Source organism: Meriones unguiculatus, chromosome 2 (genome assembly GCF_030254825.1).
Source record: "Meriones unguiculatus strain TT.TT164.6M chromosome 2, Bangor_MerUng_6.1, whole genome shotgun sequence".
NCBI classification, from domain to species: Eukaryota; Metazoa; Chordata; class Mammalia; order Rodentia; family Muridae; genus Meriones; species Meriones unguiculatus.
The window spans coordinates 96,393,007-96,415,595 of record NC_083350.1 but is presented as its reverse complement, the minus strand read 5'-3'; the positions used below and the strand labels follow the sequence as shown (position 1 = coordinate 96,415,595).

The 22,589-nt window shown below is 45.6% G+C and overlaps 1 protein-coding gene across 2 annotated transcripts in view; it reads right to left on the bottom strand.

Annotated features, from left to right (window-relative positions):
- The window catches only part of Gnptab (N-acetylglucosamine-1-phosphate transferase subunits alpha and beta), a 69,059-nt gene that overhangs the window by 12,835 nt on the left and 33,635 nt on the right, over window positions 1–22,589 (bottom strand). For both annotated transcript variants that reach the window (XM_021640077.2, XM_060377873.1), the window contains 8 exons: window positions 17,696–17,760; window positions 17,228–17,362; window positions 6,692–6,853; window positions 5,296–5,475; window positions 4,908–5,078; window positions 3,135–3,258; window positions 2,045–2,248; window positions 575–1,659 (listed from right to left, as the gene is read on the bottom strand). In XM_021640077.2, coding sequence (XP_021495752.2) covers window positions 575–1,659; window positions 2,045–2,248; window positions 3,135–3,258; window positions 4,908–5,078; window positions 5,296–5,475; window positions 6,692–6,853; window positions 17,228–17,362; window positions 17,696–17,760 — 2,126 coding nt within the window. The remainder of the gene's footprint in view (window positions 1–574; window positions 1,660–2,044; window positions 2,249–3,134; window positions 3,259–4,907; window positions 5,079–5,295; window positions 5,476–6,691; window positions 6,854–17,227; window positions 17,363–17,695; window positions 17,761–22,589) is intronic.

Below are 22,589 nucleotides of genomic sequence, written 5' to 3'. Positions count from 1 at the left end.
TGCCTCCCAAAAGTGCTGAGGACAAAGCATAGGGCCCCACTTCAGCTGCTGCTTCTCCACCGTCCAGCCTTGACCGCACAGCTTCTCTTTGTCCATCAGCTCTGCCCCATCTAGGGTTGGCTCGTAGGGATTGGTCCCTGGAAGCCTGCCCTAATGCCTTGGGCACCCGGAGGAAAAATGGCACCTCGGCACAGTGAATGCCACGCATGACACGGGGGACAAGAGGCCCGGCTGTGAGGTTTGGCTTACACCGCTGCCTGCGTTGATGCTGGAAATGCTAGCGAGCTTATCTAAACCTCAGCTTTTCTCACTAGTAACACTGGAACAGTACCAGAGCTACAGGCTGAGGAGAGGTGGGATGCTGAACCTGTTCTCCCACTTGTCCAGCCCCCATCCCTAGCTAAAATTCTTATTCACGTTTTATGTGGCATTTTTATGGGAAAAATGAAATGAAATCACTCAGGAAAGGCACTTAGTTCAGTTGTGGTCACAGGAAAATGCTAGATTATATTACCGCTTATAAGGTTACTTATGTTCCTGGGCATGACAAAGCATAAGGCTGGCTCTAACTTACATCAAGAAGGTCTTGGAAATACTTTTTCTTCTCCCAAGGCAGAAAGCCTGGGTAACTGTGCACAGCGTGCTGCTGCAACCGTCTTCCAGGCACAATTTCATTCACAGCTACCGGGCTGTCCGCATTGCCCTCGGCTCTGTCTCTTTCCTCTTCTTTCCCTGGGAGCTCTTCTTTCGCCCTGTGGCTTTCCGGGGGAATAATCAGCAGCGAGAGGTTTTCTTTGGATACACCCAGGCCTGGTGCACCATGGGCCTGAGATTCCAACTTAAACCGTGCATCTGTCTCCGAGACCGGGGTTGGATTCACATTATGGTCACGGTCATTCACCTTCACTGTACCCACTGGGGACTTCCGTGTCTCTGATCTGTGTCCAGCAACAAAACCACGTGGGCTTTCCTGAGAGGGCTTTTCCAAGTTATCCTTTGTTTCATCGGTCCTTCCAGCTTGGGGGTTTACTTTAGCATCTAGTGAGGTCCCCAGGGAAGACCTCAGCAGGGCCACCTTGGATATGTTGTATCCTTTCAGAGTGATGTCTCCTTGCTGCAGCTGCAAATCCAAGCCCCTCAGCCTCACCTGGGCCTCTCTTGGAAGGAGTGAAATATTTACCAAGGGGATTTCCACCTCCTCTTGGAATCTACCTGTTGCATTTACATCATGTCTCCTGACCTTGGGGAAGCGTTTCCCTTTGGGAACATCTTCAAAAGGGATTTCAGCCTGAGGAAGAGGTGTCACAGGGCTAACCAAATTTTCATAGGCCTTCTGGGTTGTAGAATTCAGTTTCGGTACCTCCCTTGTGTCCACCTCTACGGTTATCTGGATTTTGAACTCTTCGTCATTTGAGTTTTGCAGGGTGAGGTTAAAATGTATGGTGGTTGCATTCATGCCACTGTGCATAATGAGGTGTATGGTTTTCCACTTGTTCGCAATGGATGCGTGCCGGATTATTGGATTGTCACTGTAGGTGCCTTCAATTCCTCTTCGTGCTATTTTTGCAAAGCTGAAATAAGACAGGTATTCACCTTTGGGGATAACATAGTGGGTCTGGTTTGGGAGAAGAGTTACTTTATACAATTCATGAAAATGATCTAGAGGAAAAAAAACACAAACATGGTTTCTTTTTAATTAGGCATTTTTACTCCCATTCCTTAATTCTCTGGGTTCAAGTTCTTATTTTCTAAGGGTGACTTTAAATTTATTTTAAAGCACTCACAAATTTTAATAATCCCTTTGGAGATATATACACATGATTGTATGCTCATTTGAGGTGACCACAGTAATCTTCATGGAACGTTAATAACCCTGACTCACTGTAGAGATATGGCATGATTTTTGTCAATAGATTTCAATGACTAATTTTCAACTTTTCTGCCCGTCTGAGAAGAACTACTCTAAATAATGACAACGGCCCAGTGCTCCCCTATTTGTGGGTTTAGCCCTTTGTTTCTAATGCTTTCATTGCAATCAACATACCTTGTCCACAGTCACCAGCATCAAACCCACAGGACAAGACGTTGCAGGCTTGGTCACAGAACTTATCAGCAAGCCAGGAATTTGCACATCCTTGGTTACAGTAAGAGACACTGTTTATTCCTCCACCAAACTGCCAGGGCTGTCCGACTCCGATATTCCCGGTACCCCCACCTCCCGCAGCGTAGCGACTGCCGCCACTGTTACCTGTAGAGAGAGGAGGAAGGAGGAGTCTTTGCTGGGCTTACCACTGTGAATGATGACAGCTCATCATTACGTTTACAAGCCTGATCCATGAACTGCAGCCACAAAGGCTCACTGACAGAGGACTCTCTGAGTCTTGAGGAAAACCCCCGAAGGGAGTATCAGCTGGTAGAGTACAGTGTGACTAAGAGCAAAGTGCAGAGGGGGAAGGTATTATTCTAGGGACCATGGCTGTCAGAAGTCAAAACCATGTCCCAACACGTTCCCTCCATCAAGCATTAACCTTTACTAGGTCTACTGCTCACATCTGTGTTCTCTCCTTGCAGCTGCTTATATTTTACAAAAGAGCACCTGACAGAGAAGACTGAGGCACAGCTTTTACCTCCTCAATATTCAACATACTAACAAGCCCATTTCTTCATCTGGAACACCAGGATGATATTATCTGTCAGCACTCTATTTCTTAGAGCCCAAAAACCTTAAGTGGGTATTAAATAATGCTCTAGAATTTAGTGCTTTACAAACTGAAAGGTGATGCATAAACATATTTTAAAAAGTGCCAACATCAAGTCCAAAGGTGAATGGTGGTGTGTCGGGGTGGAGTGGGATGTGGGGGTGGGGCAGAGGGGAGGGCAGAGGGGACTGTTGAGTAGATAAGAGTTGTTTATTCTGCAGCTCAATGGGCTCCAGTAGAACTGGTGAGAATGATACTTGGGTTGCCAAAATTGAGAGTAACGTAGGTGCTTTAAGTAATAATGAAAGATACTCCCACATGCAGAGCCTATACTAGAGAAATGCAGTCAAGAGTGCATGAATCATCTTCGCCACGTGGCCACACCAACCAGGAATCTCTGGGAAAATGAACAAGTCAAATTTAGCTTGTCCTCACCAGAGCAATCACCACCATCCCAGTCACAGGCTGAATTATTACAGGCCTTGTCACAATAGCCATCTTTAATCCAGGAGCCAGGACAGCCTTCTGCACAATTCGGCACAGGCCATGTCAAATAAACCTGTGATAAAGTCAAAGAGAAAAACATAATTTCTGACCCTTTTTACTCTTGAATTAAAATTTCTTTAGGGGAAAAAAAAAAAGCTTTCAGGATGGGCACGGTGATGCACGCCTGTAATCCCAGAGCTCAGGGAGGCAGGGCAGTTCCAGGACAGCCAAGGCTACACAGAAAAACCTTGTCTCGTAAAATAACAACAAAACAAACAAACAAATTTAACTTCCAAAGTTCCCCAAGACTGGCTGCTGACACTTGGCACTGCTGTGGTTTGGCCCATGCCTGCTGTAGAGTTAAGCCTGCCAGGCCAACTGCTGTGCATGGTTATCCTTTCCCAGTTGCTTCAAGACAAGGACTCAGCTTGTGGATTAGTCTCAACAACAGGCCCTTATAATTGACGGTACTCTAGGTAGCCTGGGCCTGGCAAGCACGGCTCTGGTAGGCCCTGCTCTTCTCCCCATTCCCTCTGCTAAAAGCTGTTAGGTTATTCCTAGAGCTAACCCCCAAGGTCTAGCAATCAAAAGCCCCCTCTGGTTCACCTAATCAACATGCCCAATCACAATATACCATCTGCATCTTGCATCTTAGCCCATTCTAACACAGACCTCCCCCTTTTTCTCTGCTGTTTTTTTCTGCCTGAGTCAGAAAGCAGCCACTCTACCTTTTTGTCCCTGTTTTAATAAAGGATCTCTCCGTAAAAACTGGTGTTTGGGTGTGGTTTGTGCATCATCCAAAAGCGAACCCCCGATGTGCAGGGGTCTACTTCAATAATCTCCTTCAGAATAAAGTAAGATTGTGCCAGACTTACATGTGAGTGTAAGAACATGCCAAAATAGGAAGGAAGTCTGTCACAGCCACTCTTTAGCCGTGACACTTGCTGGTTGCCCCTGAGTGCATTTATGCATAATCGCCTCAAGGCTGAGGGAAGGAACACCATGCTAGGAGCCATTATCTCCATGCTAAAGCCGTGTTTAGGCACATTAATTAGCACAACGTCCCAAGTTCCAGAAATGACTTATGTGGTACATGGCTGCTTTATAAATTAAATCCACTGAAGATAAACATACCCTCTCCTTTTTGTAAACTCACCCTTCTTTTGCACATGACATACTCAGAATTTATATTTTTAATCTAAACTGACACTAGAGCTTGCCAATGGCTAGAGTCTGGCTCTGTGGTAGAGTATTGTCCTAGTGGGTACAGTTCCTGGGGCTGATCCCTGGCACAGAAAACGAAGCCAGCTCACTTCCGACAGGAGGTCTCCCTATCCCACGTGATTTATGCCTGCAGTGGCCCACTCCTAAAACTCAACACTGCCAGAGCTGCGCAGGCTACCTCATGTGAAACTTCACCCACTCCCCACTTAAGCACTAAGTCAAGCTAATTTTCTAGTTGCATTTTTGCTGCAAAGTGGTTTTACTATACTAGAAAATATAAAGGGCCACAGGGTGGAGGGGGGGTGCGGGGGCGGGGAGGAATTCTGTTTATCTGAGACTGCAGCAAAGCAGTTTCCCACTGTAGTTTTCTTACTGCCTAACTGCTGACTTGGAAGTCATAAATGTATATTTATTAACGCTTGAATACAGAAATGGACACACAGATTTCCTCATCTGTAGGGATTTCCTAGCTAGGTACCCAACCATCTTAGCACTTACCTTTTGGCCTTTGGAGTGACTGTAAAAATCATCTGGCCAAACGTCCTTACCGAACATGACATCATCATTTAGGTAGATGAACTTCTGTGACAGCCCTTCGATGCGGTGGAGGTGGCTTTCAATGGCGGGTGAGCTGAAGGTCGGCAGGTGGCTCACGTTCCGGAAAACGTCCTTCCAACAGAAAACACAGGCGGAGGGGACGTGTCAGCTGTTTTGATTTGGTTGGGCATTTAGAAAGAGGGAAGGGATGAAGAGACTGTGAAAACTGAAAAAAGGCAGGTGTGGAGTGGGGAAGGGGAGGGCCATGAAGTTACGAGATCACTCACTGTACCACACTGAAAGCGCACACCAGAAAGCACAGCTTTGTGGTATTCTCGGAGTCACGCACCTGGTGGGTCACTATTGTCACTCGAGGGTTGTCAAGGTTCAGCCAGGACGGAATCTGCCCGTTGGTGACAATGAAAATATTCCGCACCCACGGTGCATGCCTTTCGATAGATCGCAATGAATACCTCAGCTCTTCGTTATCTTCAAAACGGCTGGCAGACACATCTTCATCCTGCTTGGACTGGGAGATGGGAGACACACTTGACACACAAAGTTATAAGGCATCTACCCTAGATCTGCAGCTCTGTGGCGACTCTCTACCTGCTCTGCTCTAAGGGGAGTAAGTTTTATGTCAACTTCACAAAAGCTGAGGGAACGTCAGCTGAGAAAATGTCTCCGTGAGATCAGGCTGCTAGTGATGTTGTTGGTAATTGTCTTCTTTTCTTTCTTAATTTTTTCTTGTTTGTTCATTTATTGTGAGTCAGGGTTTGTCTGTGTAGCCCTGGCTATCCTGGAACTCAAATTGCAGACCAGGCTGACCTCTAATTCAGAGAAGAGGTCTGCCTGCCTCTGCCTCTGCCTCTTAAGTGCTGGGATTAAGGCCTCCACTTCGCCACTACTATCTATGAGAATTTTCATAATTAGTGAATCATTGGGGAAGACCCAGCCCATTGTGGGTAGCTCCATCCTGGGCTGGTGGTCCTGGGTGATAAGCAAGCAAGCTGAGCAAGCCAGTAAGCAGCACCCCTCCATGGCCTCTGCATCAGCTCCTGCATCCAGGTACATGCCCTATTTGAGTCCCTGTCCTGACTTATTTTGATGATGAACAGAGACATGGAAGAGTAAGCCAAACAAACCCTTTCTTTCCTAAGTTGCTTTGGTCATGGTGTTTCATCACAGCAGAAGAAAACCTAACTAGGACAGGGATTCTGGTTGACCTTTAAAATGCAAGAGGCATACACATGCTTTGTATTACCATCTCTTTAATATACTTTACATGAAGGGTCTTAGATCCAATTGGTCTTGCTGGCCTAGAACTTAATATGTGGACCAGGCTGGCCTCACACACACACAAAAATGTGTCTGTTTCTGCCTCTGAAGTGCTAGGACTAAAGGCAGATGCCATCTAGCCTGGCCAAAGTTTTATTTTATTTTTATTTACATCTATACGTGAGTGTATTCTTATGTGGATGCCCTTGGAGGCCAGAGAAGGTGAGATTCCTTGAAGGTGGCATCATAGGAGGTTATAAGCCATCCAGTGTGGGCACTGGGGCCAAACTTGGGTCTTCTGGAAGAGAGCGGCAAGTGCTCTTAACAGCTGAGCCATCTCTCTCTAGCCTTGTTCTTTTCAGTAAGTATCAGACATTCAAATTCTTCAACCTATTGCTCCCAGCTATTCTGGCAAAGGCAAGCACTCTGAATTCCTGACCTGAGCGGCAGAAGTCTGCACTGCTTACCTGGCTGATGGCGCTCAGGTCCCACAGCAGGTAGGCAAGGCTGATGGTCAGTTCCTTCCCATTGATGGTCATGTTCTTCTTGGTTTGCTTGTTCAGCTCTTGGAAACTCTGGGGGTTATTCAGTTTCAGAAGAGCGACACTGGCCTCCGAATACAACTGCAGCTGACAGGCAACAGGAGACACACATGGGCACACAGACCTCAAGAGATAAACACATTTACCTGGAACTCTTTTTGAGACAATTTCAAGGTCTAGGCTGACCTTTGACTAATGGCAATCCTCCTGTCTCATCCTTTCCAAGTGTTGAGATTACAGGTGTGAGTCATCATGTCCAACTTTTTAATCTCAAAATGTAGACAGTATCACAGGTCCAGAATACTATCCAGGTGACCAAAAGTGCAGGAACACTGTGAGGAAGGTACCTGTGGCATCATTTGACAGCTTAGCCACTCCTCAATGCCCACAAGAGACTCTAGAGCTCCTTCCTGAGAGGTCGGACTCTTATGAAATCCCCCTGACTCTTCAGAGCTAGCTTAAATGTTTACTATTGCTCTTCATTAAAAAAAAAAAAAAAAAAAAAAATTGTGCTGGGTGTAGTGGTGCATGCCTTTAATCCCAGAGGCAAAGAGAGGCAGAGCTTTGAGTTTGAAGCCAGCTTGCTCTACATAGCGAGTTCCATGACAGCCACGGCTATGTGGCGAGACCTGAGGGTCAACAGTTTCTGGCTTTGTTCTAGAATATTACCAACATGACCGCTCACACAGGGAAACCGGCAGTGTAGCCTGCTGGATAGGGTGACTCTATGCTGTAAATGGGTGTCTCAGCAGCTTCCGGCCTCATCCCTGCGGCACCTTTGGCCTGGCTGGCTGTAATGCTCCCAGGAGAATACCTTTCTGGGCAAAGCCTTGGAGCAATCCTAACTCTAAGAGGAAACTGTGAATGGCAGCGAGCTTCACACTCGGCTTCTCCGCCTTTCCAGCCTCCACACCACCTTCATCTGTATTAGATTTAGACTCTGAATCAAGATTTCCCAGCAAGAGGTTTTTCAACCAGAAGCTAGGAAACTATCCCATTGGAGACAGAAAATTCTCCTGCCACACTGGCTCTTCCAGCAAAGCTGCTGTTTTCTTAATCTAGAAGAGAGAAACAAACCCAGATGATCAGAGGGGTGCTGGGCTCTGTTTTCTATTGGACTGTCCTAACTCATTTGCTAAGCAGTTCCCTGAGTTTCTAGTGGCCCCAAGCCAGAAGAGTGGTAGAAATTCATGTCTGTCTTTCCCCCTTTTCATCATCAACTCTTTTTTTGTTTTGTTTTTCTTTTGTTTTGTTTTAGACAGGGCTTCTTTGTTCAGCCCTGGCTGTCCAGGAACTTGCTCTATAGCCCAAGCTGGTCTTGAACTCTCGAACTCACAGAGATCCACCTGCCTCTGCCTCCCGAATGCTGGGATTAAAAATGTGCGCCACCATCACCTAGGCCATCCACTCTTAACCGCCAACAGTGTGCAGACTGTCTTCTCACTGTGTTCCTTTACCTTGACCGTCCTGGCACACATCACGAACTCAAGCATCAGCTCTCCTTCTGTGTGTTGGGGAGCAGTCTGTCTAGGTGACTTCCCACCTCTCCCGGCAAGACTCTGTGCCCCTTTCTTCCCATTCGCTGGTTCCCACAATACCTCTATAGGTCCCCTAGCCTGAGAAAAACTGTTATTCTGGAATAAGTAAACTAATATTATAATTTAATTTTAAACTCAATATATAAAAATTGTTTTTACCTTGGAAGTTACCTTTTTATTTGTTCTCATTCATTCACTCACTCACTCACATTATATCCCAACTGTAGTACCCTCCTTCCCTCATTCCCTGAACTCCCTCTGCTCCTCTTCAGAAAAGGGGAGTGCTCCTCCCCCATCCCCGCACATCAAGCTGTATGTCAGGACTGAGCACAGCCTCTACCTCAGTGGCCTGGCAAAGCAACCCCCCAGGGGAGAGTGATTGGAATTATCCTGAAGCCTCACAGAAATGCCATAAGCTAGACCTCCAGGCCCCTATCCCCCTTATGTTGTATTTTAAGACAGGATCTTACTGAGGTGCCTGGATAGGCCCTTGAATTTGCAATCCTCCTAGCCCAGCCTTCTGAAGCAGATTACAAGTCTGTGCTGCACTTTAACTTGGTAATTATAGCATTTTCCCTATAATTTCTCCCACTGACTGAGCACATAATGGGGACCAGGCACTGCCTTGGGCGACTACTGTACCAAGGTTAAAGTGTAAATTCCTATCTCCACTGCTCTGAGCCTGATTTTGTCATCCATGCAGTCTTGTGCTGCGTGGCCCAGCTGGCCTGTGGGAGGCAGGGACAGGTGATGCCTAGGCAGGTGCCTGTACTACAAGTGGAAGGCTGGACTAGAGATGCGAACGACAGAGGCAGGTGGCTGGCAGGCTGCCTGGGGTCTTCCCCGTTGCCTGCTGAGTGGAGCACTGTAAGTTAGAACCTGGCCTTTCTGAATCCAAATGAAGTGGCATTCTTTTCTCAGCTCTGTTCACTGCAAGAAGCAGTTCAGAGATCACCAGCCAGAGCTGGAGTAAGAAAATCATCTAGTGTGGCTGAGAGTAAAGCAGAGCCAGGCTTTCTCCAGGCCCTGTGTGAAATTTCGCTGTACAGCTCCTACAGAGCCCAAGCTACCACAGAGAAGCACAGCTAACTATCCCTGAGAGCCTAGAAATTTCCATCTTAGACAAACAACAAAATGCAAGCTCTGCACATTGGTAACTTACATGCCTGTTTCCAATTCAAAAATTTACAGAGGTCAATGTGGATCAGAACTAACCTACTGGATGCCTCATGAAAGTGCAGAACTGCCAAAAACAAAACAAAACACCTTTTTAAAAGAACTGTTAACCAGTAAATAGAAAGGTTTGTTGTTGCTGCTGCTGCTGCTGCTGCTGCATTACTGATAAAAGAAGCAAACTGGGCCTAGGATGTAGTTCAAAGTAAAGAGCCTCATGTATGAGCCTCTAGCTCTGGCTTCCAATCCAGCACCATCAATTTAAAAAGAAAAAAATGCTTCAGAGATTATTAAGACAACTTGAGAATTTTAATAAAAGATCCAAAGATTCGCAGCATTATTTTAAAATGACATCCAATTTTATTTCATAATTTGCATTAAGAACTGTAACAAGAAAATAATTCTCCTCCTCTTCCTCCTCCCCCCTCTTCTTTTTTCCAAGACACAGTTTCTCTGTATAGCCCTGTCTGTCCTGTACTGGATTTGTAGACCAGGCTGGCCTCGAACTTACAGAGATCCACCTGCCTCCCTGAGTTCTGGCATTACAGGCAGGTGCCACTGCTCCCAGCAGAAAATTATTCTTAAGTAGCAGCCTTAAAAAATACACTTCAAAATAATTCTAAAGACTTGATTTTATTTCTGCATTTTGTGGGAGGAGCGTGTGTGCCACACTGCAGGTGTGGGAGTCAGGGGACAGCTGCAGGGGTTGGTTGCTAGGACTGAATTCAGTCTTAAGGTCTGGCAGCAAGCACCTTTACCCACTAAGCCATCTTGCCAGCCCATACTAACATAGGACTGGCTTCTAACTGATCAAAAATAAGAAGGTTGTCTCGCTGTAACCACACAATAGCTGAAAGAGAGATAAAAAGTAAGGAACTTTAGAAGAACATTTCAAAAGCATGAGATTTTCCACCTGTATTAAGGAGCAGGGGTAATGAGCATGCAATATCCTCTGCCGTCCACTAGGTGGCAACCCAACCCTGCAACTCTTCTATTACTTGTAGCTTCTTTTGCTGGGAAAGGATCTGTGATGTATCTTGATGCTGGGTTAATTTTTTGTAGCATATGTCTTGTTGATTTCCAGTCAGGGTTGAGGAGCTGTGGTTTCTGATAAAGGACAGAGTTCTTAGGCGGAACTCCTGATGATTCTGCCACTAGCTCTGCAGAGTGGGGGGACTGCGGGCCTCTGTGTGTGTCACCATCTGGTTTGGGTAGTGCTAGGGAGCCAACCCGGGCCTCTGGTGCGCTATGCTGGTATTCAACCTACTGAGCTGCATCCTCAGCTTTCAAACATTTTCTGAAATACCCCTAGACATGTTTCTACCCTTTGCACAATTTAGAAAATAGAATTCTTAGCACTTATGGAAAAAAACCTGAAAAACACAGAAGACAATGAAAATATTAAGAGCAAAGGCTGTGCACACCTTTAATCCCAGCACTCAGCAGAGGCAGGTAGACCTCTGTGAGCTTGAGATCTATAGAGTGAGTTCCAGGACAGTCACAGCTACACAGATAAACCCTGCCTCAAAAAACAAAACAAAAGAAAAAGAAAAACACTGAAGGTGATGGCTCTGCAGTACCAATTACGGCCAGGACTATTTATGACCATCTCAAAAGTATAAAATTTGTTTACATCTTTGATGAAAAGGTTTTATTACATGTATATCAAAGAATTATTTAAAAATGAATTTCCTGGGCACCTGCCACCAAGCATGCATGGCATCCCAAGTTTGATTCCCAGGACCCACACAACGGACAGAACTGCTTCCTGAAAGTTGTCCACAAATGCACAATATAAATGTAATGACAAAAAATTTGCTTATAATTTATTATCAGTTAACATATAGCTATTTTCTATACTGATATATCTAGGTATGTAAAAATATCTCAAGCCAAAGGGGTTGTGAATGGGAAAGCTGAAGAGGCTCTGATCCAGAGAACAGAGGCCCCGGTACTGCTAAACACCCCGTGAGCACAGGACAGGATGGTACCTCCCACTGGGGTAAGCCTGTCAGTCAGAGGCAAGCAAGCCATTCTAGGGGGACGGCACATCCCAAAGGAAGGCAGAGCTTTCCTGTAAGACCTGTACATTTGTACCTGCCCAGCAGCGTTTTAAAGGGCTCAGACACTCACAAGGTATAACCTGGCTTTACATTTGGGTAGATTTGATTGTTTACATTATTAAGAAGCCTACAGGAAGCTACTTTTGTCATGGCAGTGACAACTAAGAACTCACTGTTGAGAAGGAGGGACATGGAAGGCTTCAGTGACAACTAGGAGCTCACTGTTGAGAAGGAGGGACACGGAAGGCTTCAGTGACAACTAGGAGCTCACTGTTGAGAAGGAGGGACACGGAAGGCTTCAGTGACAACTCTAAGAGCTCACTGTTGAGAAGGAGGGACATGGAAGGCTTCAGTGACAACTCCCCCCCCCCAAAAAAAAAGCCCACCTCCAAGTAACAGCCTGCATGGGAAGCCATTGAAGAGAACGCTTAAAAACTGTGATAAGGAGGCTAAAGTGTAGCTCTCCACAGCTGAGGGCTTCTGGTGGGGGTGCAGGCGGGGAAGGACTCAGCTTTCTCTAAGGGGCTGGCCACTGGGAGCGTGACCATGCTCCAGTGAGCACATGGGCAACACAAATTGGACTTGTTTTTTGTTTGTTTTTTTTTTCTCTTCTGGGGTGGAAGAAGTCACAAGGATGGGAGGGGACATCCTTGTGACTGGGAGGACTGTGCCCTTGGGGTGCATTATGTGAAATTCCCAAATAATCAATAAAATATTATGTTACAAGAAACAAAAAGAAGTCTTTAGGATAAAAGCACTTCTGCTCCTGCTAACCTAAAAAGAAGCTAGAAGCTTTTAGGTGATTTGATAAGTCAAGGTTGCCAGGTTTTAAAATGTCTTGATGGTTGTCCCAAAGCCAATGTTAGTTCCATATTGTGGATTCATCTACAAAAAGGAAGGCTATGCATTAAAAGCCAAGTAAGAGATTTTCACTGAAGGTGTGCTGGCAATAATATTACATGGCTGACTATCCTTTTTCCAAAATGCTTGGGACCAGAAGAGTTTTAGTGTTAAGAGGTTTTTGGTTTTTGGTTTTTTTTGTTTGTTTGTTTGTTTGTTTTCTTTTCTTTTCTTTCTTTCTTTTTTTTTTTTTTTTTTTTTTTTTTTTTTTTAGACAGGGTCTTTGGTTGGCCTGGAACTTGCCTAACCTTGAACTCAAGCTCCATCTGCCCCTGCTTCCTGGGTGCTGGGGTTAAAGGCATGCTCGACCATGCCACTGTGCCTATTTTGTTTCCAGACCAGCATGATAGCATACACTTCCAATCCCAGCACCCAGGAGGGAGGAGGATCTTGAATTTGAGGCTTACTATGGTCTACACAGCGAGCTCTAGGCTAGCTACAGCTACAGAGTGAGGCCCTGTCTCACAAAAAGAAAAGTCCAAATACTTACATATACATGTGATGAACTGTTTGGGGGATGAAACTCAAGCCTAAGCATAAAATTCATGTTTCATACACATCTTATACACATAGCCAAAAGGCAATTTAACACATTTTAAATAATTCTGTACACAAAACAATTTCGTATGAGGATATATTCCTAGTTTTACACTTGTGTTGGTGCTCAGAAAGTTCTGGATTTCAGGAACATCTTAGACTCTGGATTTTCAGATTAGAGATGTTTAATGGCGACATAAACATCTCCCCCTTCTTTCAGTGCCCATCATTACGAGCGCATCATGATGGTACCCACAAACTTTCCCTCATGGTCTGACTCTGCATACTGTGAGCAAGTGTGGCGCACAGCCCTTGTGTGGAGGTACAGAGACGATGTTCTAAGACAGGACATTCTAAGACAGGACGATGTCCTAAAATGCAGCCTGTGATGTCTGCTGGATACAGCTGGGGCCTCCCCGGCTGACTCCTGGACCACAATCCTCAGCAAAAGCCTCCAAGTGAGCTCAGGAGCAGGACGTGAGGGAGCTGCCGAGGTCCTGAGGTCCAGTGTCTTACGGCCGTCCCACTTACACGCTGCATGTGCCTGTTCTGCAAAACTCCACACTGAACTAGCTCCTCCCACTGCAGTTCAGTGTGGCTATGTCATCAATTCAACCTTCACTGTGCACACCCACCTCCCCTTCCCATCTTCCTTCTCCCCAACAGCTTGTTGACATTTGCTTTTGGGTATTTTTCAGATCTTTCAGGAACTACTCCCATCACTGGCATCCATGGCCAGAAATCCTTGGACAGGAATATCTTTGCAGGACTGAACTAGTTTTCTTGCCTCCAGCTTCTTCCTGTCTAACATCTACGCCTGCCCCTACTTAGAAAGACTGCTAGATTGTCGTCTTCCAGTCACAGCCCTCCCTGCCTCCAGGATAAGGTCCAGCAATCTTGCCTTACCTATCTCACCAGGCCCACCCCGCAGGAACCCTGTGGCAACCAGATTCTAGAAACTCCTCAGATGCACTATCCACTTCCAAGGGCGCAGCCCTTGTTCAGGCTGTTCTCTTCCCAACCTAAGAACAGTGGCTCTGTTTAGGGCCCAGCTAAGCTGCAAAGCCCATCTAACTCCTAATGCGCCGAAAGCCCAGGCGTCCTTGGGCACTTTATACTGCTACCTGCAAATGTTCATGTCCCAAGTAAATGCTAAGACCCTCGGTTCTCCCTCACATAGTCCCTGGCATGTAGGAGCTATCTGATAAAAATCATCTAGATGGCCTGGGAACCTATGAAAGGAAACCCCATTCTCAGAAGACCATAATGAAACCAGAAAGCAGAGCCTCAGGGAAGAGCAGAAGAATTGGGGGCTGGGAATGGCTCCATGAAAGGTCCGAGGACCTCAGTTCTGAAGAAGGAGACTCAACTGCTGCCACCTCACGTCACCACCACACCTTACCTCCGCCTGCACACACCACGTCGCAGGCCACCCAAGAACAGCTGCAGACGCCCGCCTCTACTTGGAGCTGTCATCTTTGTCAGCACACCCTGCTCACACATGGGCACATCTAATGCTATAAGCACGGAGGAGCAGGAAGAGCAGCAGCATATGAAATATTCACACTTGAATGTAACATGGAGAAGCAGAATGAATTCCTAATTTCATTTAAAATTTTGACTAATTTATTCACTTTGTATCCCAGCTATAGCCCCTTCCCTCATCCCCTCTCAATCCCGTCCTCCCTCCACTCTTTCCCATGCCCCTCTCCAAGTCCACCTATAAGGGAGGTCCTCCTCCCCTTCCATCTGATCCTAGCCTATCAGGTCTCATCAGAACTGGCTACACTGTCTTCCTCTGTGGCCTGGTAAGGCTGCCCCCCCACACACACACAGGAGGAGGTGATCAAAGAGCCCGCCACTGAGTTCATGTCAGAGACAGTCCCTGTTCTCCTTACTATGGAACCCACTTGGATACTGAGCTGCCATAGGCTACACCTGTGCAGGGGTTCTAGGTTATCTCTATGAATGGTCCTTGGTTGGAGTATCAGTCTCAGAAAAGACCCCTGGGTCCAGATTTTTTTTTGTTCTGTTGCTCTCCTTGTGGAGCTCCTGTCCCTTTATCTCCCCCTTCTTTCATATGATTCCCTGCACTCTGCCTAAAGTTTGGCTATGAGTCTCAGCATCTGCTTTGATACTCAGCTGGGTAGAGTCCTTCAGAGGCCCTCTGTGGTAGGCTCCTGTCCCATTTCCTATTTTCTCCCTCTTCCTATGTCTATCCTGTTTGTCTTTGAATGAGAATTGAGTATCTTATCAGGATGCTCCTTATTGCTTAGCTTCCTTAGGTATACAGATTTTAGTATGTTTATCCTATATTATAGGTCTAGTATCCACTTATAAGTGAGTATATAATATGTGTCTTTCTGCTTCTGGGATACCTCATTCTGGACGATCTTTTCTAGTTCCCACTATTTGCCTACAAATTTCATGATACAAAGTGAATAAATTGTAATAAACAAAAAAATAAATTAAAAAATAAAAAAAGATCAAGAGGAAAAAAAAAGAAAGTAGGATGAACAAGTCATGGAGACCAGCAAGCACAATTCCTCTATTACCTTTGCTTCTGTTCCTGACTCAGGCTTTATACCTTGTGTTTTTGGCCTGACTTCCATGCATGATGGATTATAAGCTGTAGGATAAAAATAAACCTTTCATCCTCAAAAAAAAAATTTTTTTTTTTTTTAACTAATGTGGATTTACAGAAACAGAATGAAGGAAGTCATTCTTCTCATATAAAGGAGATGTCAGTGAAAAGGACAGATGTACATGTGTCTGTAGGTCTGAGACTAGCAACTAAAAAGGCAAGAAGCAAAAGCTGATCTATGGCTTTAACTGTTCAAATCAGTATTGAAAGCACCTTAGGGGAAGAAGGAGATGTTCTGACTATTTTAGAGCAACTGCAGATTAACCACAGTTCAACCCAAATATAGCTGAGTACTGTGCCGTTCCATACAAGTACTGCATAGCAACTGAATGCACTTCTGGAACGCCTACCATAGCTCAAAGCGCAGTGAAGAAGACTACGGGGGACAGCTGGGCCCAGCGGTGCACTCCTGTAATCCCAATACTCGGGAAGTAGAGACGGGAAGCTTCAAGTCTGAACACAGCCTCGTCTACATAGCAGGCCAGCCAGATTATATAGCAAGCCCTAGCCCAAACAAAAATGAAGAAGAGAAGGAGGCGGAAGGAAGAAGAAAAACATGCAGAAAGCAAGCTAGCTATGGCAAGACATGAAACAGAAAAACTAGACGTCATTCACACCATCATTTTCTTACAAACATGATACAAAGCATCTTAGCCTGTAAAACCCAGTGAAAGAAGAGAAAGAAGTGAGTTAAAGGGAACTTTGGGATGGAGTGACTAATGCAAGTACTGAGTAAGAACCCCCTTACTCCCTTTCCATTACCCCCACCTTCTCCGTCCCCTCCCAAACCGTTAAATGGCAAAAATAGGGGAAGTGGGAATCAAGCAAGCTAAACCTAGTGGCAGAGTTTCAAGAGCCAGATGCCAACAACTCCAGAGGTAAGGACTCCACGCCCTCTCCTCTAAGAGAAAGATGCTTACTCCGTGAAATGTTATGATAGCATGACATAAGGTCAACCAGAAACAGAAAATACACTCCCATGGCTGTGTCCACAGTCTACCAGGCAAATGATTCAGAAAAGGCTAGTCACCAGCCAGTCAAAGCCAGTCCTCAGAAAAAAAAGGGTCCAAGCTGAAGGGTAAGACATACACACCAACGCCTGAATCAGCATTTCATATTATCAAACACTGTAGATATCAGAAGTATAGCCCCTTTCTGAATGAAAGCTTTCACAAATAGGCAGGTTAGAGCTCTTACTACTTTTATGACTTTCTCTAACACAAGCACAAACACACACATACACACACAGACATGTACACTGTAAGAATAAGCAAATTATTTTTAAAAAGCAATTTCAGAGTTGGGTTTGAAGGCACAAATCTGTAATACTAGAACTTGAGAGGATGAGACAGGAGGATTGCTGCGAGCTCAACACCAACCTGGCTGTAGGATAAGACCTAGTGTCAAGGAAAACAGAGTAAGCAATGAGGACCTTCTGCACACATTTACCTTTCTGACAGTGTACTGTGACAGGACAGAGTACATCTTTGCCTTTTATAACTGTCGGTTAAACTTTGAAAAAAGTGCGCAGTGGGTCACAACAGAAGGGTCACACGTGGAATGAGATGCCTGTGTGCCGTTCCGGTGGCTCTTTTTCTGTTCTTACCAGTTTTATCTTAGAAGACAGAGTTTCTGGCAGCTTTGTCTTCAGCTGACTTGTCTCCTTGAATGTCGGCGGGAACCCGCTAAGGAATGCCAAGTCTCGCATCAGCACCAAGCCTGGGACTTCTTTGTCTGTTGTCTAAAAGAAAGGGAAAAGACTCAGCTTACCTCCCCGTATCAAGACACAGATGAAGACTTAGAGCAGAAGTTGCTGTGCTTCTACTGTGCTCTCAGAGCATCAAATTAGGAATATCCCCAGAGCTGCACACTCACTAGCACCAATGCCTCAGAGAAAAGGTTCTTAAGGAGCAAAACATGGTGGCACAGGACTGCAATGCCAACAGGGAGGCAGGAAGATAGCAAGTTCAAGGCCAGCTGGGACTCCATTGCAACAGCTAAGGTAAACAGTGCTATTACTCATACTTTTATTTGGGTCCAGTGCAGAAGTACAATCAGTCTTCAAGTGACATACCAGATACGCTCTCCAAACTGTCTGCTTGCTGCTGCCCTTAGACAGTCCGGCATGGGCATCTTCCACTGCAACACACAAGAGGCAAGCACATGATTAACAAATACTTATCTTTACTCTCCGGCACAACACTGTACAGAGCATTTGGGGAGCTATTAAAGTAGCATAATACATGCTTTCAAAAAAGTGATTAGAGAAGGTAAAATTATCACATTCACCAAAGAAGGCACAATGGGAAGCAGCGTATGAATAAACACTGAATTCTGCATTGCAGAGACTTATGCAGGCTGTACAGGCACAGCCTGTGCTCTGTGGGAATAAATGAAGGCAAGCCAGACTGCAAGGAAGACATGATGGGATGACAGAAAAATCCCAGAGATAAGAGAAAGCTGGATGAGAAAAAGAAAAGCATCACTTGACTCAATCCTCTAGGAACACCATAACTAGCAAATAACAGCAGCCAGACTGGGGAAGGGAGCTTGAACAACAGGCAGTGGGATTTTTACAGAAGCGAGCAGCTGCCTGACAGCCACAGCCCCTTAAGCAGCAGCTTTCCCACACTGGAAGGCTTAGCTTCATCGGGTGATGTGGAACAGGGTTGGGGCTGGTGGGCACTCAGCTGCAAGAGGGCTATGAAGGAAAGGGCACAGGTGACCCTGCGAAGGTGCTGCTGACATCCAGTATGGATAAAAACGGGAAATCTCAGGGTGGGGGCTCTGACTCGGATCTTCTAGAGGGACAGATGAGGCAGGTCCTCGGAGTTACAGTCTGGAAGACGGACAGCAACCATGAACAAGAGTCTCAAGCACACCATAAGAACAGTGGGGGAGGGGGCTGTAGCTAAGGGGGACAGTACCAGCTGAGCATGCACAAGGCCCTGGGTAGGCTGCAGTGAAGGAAGTGTTGAAACTGTCCACAAGGACTGGGCCAGGAGTGGTAGTTCACTCTTGCAAGCTCAGCGCTCGGGGAGCTAATGCAGACGACTGTCACAGGCTCAATACCAGCTTGTACACCATGGATACTAGACCAGCTGGGGCCATTCAGCAGTATCCGATCTCACAAGACCACCGTCATCACCACTGACAGCCATGCCCCTAAAAGCAGCGATGCCGGACAGCAGGAGTGACCCCAACTTTTTTTCTTCTTTTACAATTTATGCGCTTTATATCCCTCATCTCTTCCCCATCCCACCCTCCCTCTTCTCCTTTATCCCCCTCTTCTAGTCCACTGAAAGGGGTTGCCCTCCCCACTACCATCTGACCCTAGCCTATCTAGTCTCTTCAGGACTGTCTGGGTCCTCTTCCTCTGTGGCCTGGGAAGGCCGGATCAGCAAGGGGAAGTGATCAAAGAGCAGCAACTGAGTTTCTGTCAGACTCCTACTCCCCTTGCTCAGAACCGCACATGGAGACTGAGCTGCCTATGGGCTATATCTGAGCACTTGGTTGGTGCATCTGTCTCTGCAGGATTCCCTGGACCCAGATAGTTTGGCTTTGTTGGTATCCTTGTGGAGCCCCTGTTCCCTTTGGGTTCTTCTACCCCCTGCTTCTTTCATAAGATTCCCTGTTCTCTGCCCAAAGTTTGGCTGTGAGCCTCAGCACCTGCTTTGATCCCGTTGGGTGGAGCCTTTCAGAGGACATCTATGGTAGGCTCCCATCCTGGTTCCTCTCTTCCACTGCTTCTGGTGTCTATTCTGTTTGCCCTTCAAAGTGAGATTTAAGCATCCTCCCTACGGACCTTCTTGTTGTTTAGCTTCTTTAGAACTATAGATTTTGGCATGTTTATCCTGTGTTATATGGCTAATACCTGCTTGTAAGTGAGTATATATCATACGTGTCTTTCTGTTTCTGGGTTACCTCACTCAGGATGATCTTTTCTAGTTCCATCCATTTGCCTACAAATTTCATGATACCCTTGTTTTTAATGACTGAGTAGTATTCCACTGTGCAAACGTACCACAATTTCCATATCCATTCTTCGGATGAGGGACATCTACGTTGTTTCCAGATTCTGGCTATTATAAATAAAGCTGCTATGAACACAGTTGAGAAAATGTCTTTGTTGAAGGGTGGCACATCTTTCGGATATATACCCAGGAGTGGTATGGTTGGATCTTGAGGTAACACTATTCCTAATTTTCTGAGAAAGCACCAAATTGATTTCCAAAGTAGTTGTACAAGTTTGCACTCCCACCAGCAATGAAGTAGGGTTCCCCTTTCTCCACATCCTCTCCAGCATGTGTTGTCACTTGATCTTAGCTTTTGATCTCAGCCATTCTGATGGGTGAAAGGTGAAATCTCGGGGTCATTTTGATTTGCATCTCCCTGATGACTAAGGACATTGAGCATTTCTTTAGGTGCTTCTTGGCCATTCAAGATTCCTCTGGGTAATACATGCATGCATGTACAATCTCAGCAAAGTCTTTACAACTTTCTCACACCACCTTTATGTTTATAAGAGACATACAGGCTGAAAACTCAGCAGGGGAGCTTGTGACTGACCATTCTGACGGAAGGATGTGTACCACGCAGCCATAGCTAACCTGCAAAAATGTTTCAGTGGTTTGCCACGGTTCTTGTCTCCATTAACCCCACACCAAAGTTTTGAAAGAAATGGGAAGTGTGTTTGTGAAATGCTGACAGGAATATTTTTCTTTTTCTTTTGAGACAGGGTTTCTCTGTGTAGCCCTGGCTGTCCTGGAAATCATTCTGTAGACCAGGCTGGCCTCGGAACTTACAGAGATCTGCCTGTCACTGCCTCCCAAGTGCTCAGATTAAAGGTGTTGTGCTACCACAGCCCAGTGGGATTTCTTATCCTAGATAACAGACTAACAACTCTCTGAATTTGTGGCTTCTGTCTTCGACTCATCAGATCTAGCAATATACAGTCTCCTACAAAGGTTCAATCTGTAAGTGGGAGCCACAAACCAGTTCCATAAACAACCATCACAAGAGATATTTGCCAAGAAACCTAGGTGGGCTGGCCTTCAAAATGGGCAGACTCCAAATACTCCTCACTCCTCCGCTCTCAGGAACACTCGTTCCTGCCTGGATTATGACCACTGTCCCTTCTCAGTTTATTCTCTCTACACACAGCAAACCTAGTTTTATGGAACATGAATTAGACTGTTGCTGTGGTGGTCACCCATTGAACTATGGGTAAAAAACTCTGGGTTCAATGTGGCTACCGCCCCACCCCAATTCTCCATGCTCATCTTTGGCCTGCTTTCTCTTGCTCACCTTCTTTTGCCCACACTGGCCTCCTGCTCCGCAGACACAGTAGCTGCGTTCCTGCTGTAGGAACAGCCTTGGCAATGGCTGTTCAACTCCCTGATAATTCGTTAGTCACTCCTGTTGCTGGCATCCCCACCTTCATGTCTCATTAAAGTCATCTTCTTCACAAAGCCTGTCCCTACCACTCCATCTACATTCACCCCCTTCCCTGACTGCCTTCTCCTTCCCCACCCGGCCCCGTTCAGTTATTCTTTGTAGCATTATTTTCTACAAAATATATAATTTACTTATGCGTTAATTATTTGACAACTCAGGAGAGAATGCAGCCATCTGTTCATCTGCTTTAATAAAACACTGTTAAGTGAATAGGTCTGCTTTCCCTGAAGAGTGAGACACGAGAAATACAAAGGTCATGTCCAGCTGACACATTTTAATGTAAGGACCAAACACAAGGTCCATGCTAGGCAAGGACTCCACCCCAAGCTATTTCCATAGTGAACATACTATACATGTATCCTGAGAACAACCAAGAACTAAGAGATCAAAAACGAAAGGAACACCCCATGGTGAAGGAATTACATCCCTGCTCTATGCCCACTAGAAACACATTTCATCTGTGTATAAAAAAAATGAGGAAAACATTTTTAGTTTTTTCTAAAAGCCAGTTTATCCCAGAGGCAAATGAGCTGCCACAAGAAGGCATCGTTTTTTGTAACTCAAGGATGTGAGTGTAACTGAAAAAGCCATTTTGCTTTGGACTCCTGGGAGCAGGCTGTGGGGTTGGGCTAGGTGAGTGCTAACCACACCTCTCATTTGAAAGGGGAGAAGCTTGAATTCAGAAAGGTCATAATTTCCTTCCACCTAAAAATAATGTCAGGACTAGGAATAGCATCATGGCATTCTTCATGATATAAACTGGTATGTGGCAAAGTTTTGTCTCAATCAATAAATTGCACAGGATGCCATAAATTCCTATGCAATTGAAAATATACTACAGATACCAGCAGCTTCACGCCAGGAACTAATTCCAGCAGCTGCTTAACAGCCAGAACGCCTTACAGTTCTGGAGGCAGGAAGGCCAAGAACAGGGTCCAGCACAGTTGAACTGGGCTCTAGGGAGGACCCTCTTCCCAACTACAGTTAGGTATCATCTTGTTAACTTCCCATGGGGAAGGGCTAGGGTCTGGGGTCTGTATTGTAAAAGGGTGCTAATTCTACTCACAAAGACTCAGCCTTCATGCCCTGGTCATCTCCCAAAGGTCCCCACCTCCTGGGCTATCCCTTTAGAAGTTTGGATTTCACTGTGTGAAGCAGAAGGAAAAGAGAGTACGGATGCTCTGGTATGTTCCACGGTTAAGAAAAACCAGCCTGCAGAACGACTTTGAGCCAGGAGAAGGTACTATTTGAGCACCAGATCAAAGGTCCTCATAGAATAAGAACACAGTATGATGTGTCTGCTTGGAGATGGAGGAAATGCTGTGCAGTCCTTTTCTGAGATGACAGACTGCTATAGCACAATAAAATAATGGTTCTTTGGCTTTTCTCTGGACATTTTTAGTTTATCAGACAGTTCTTAAAAAACGGGAACATTTGTTTCATTCAGAATTTTGTTATTCTGAGTATCAGTGACAACATGGTTTAAAAATAATACTCAGGAAGCTGGGCAT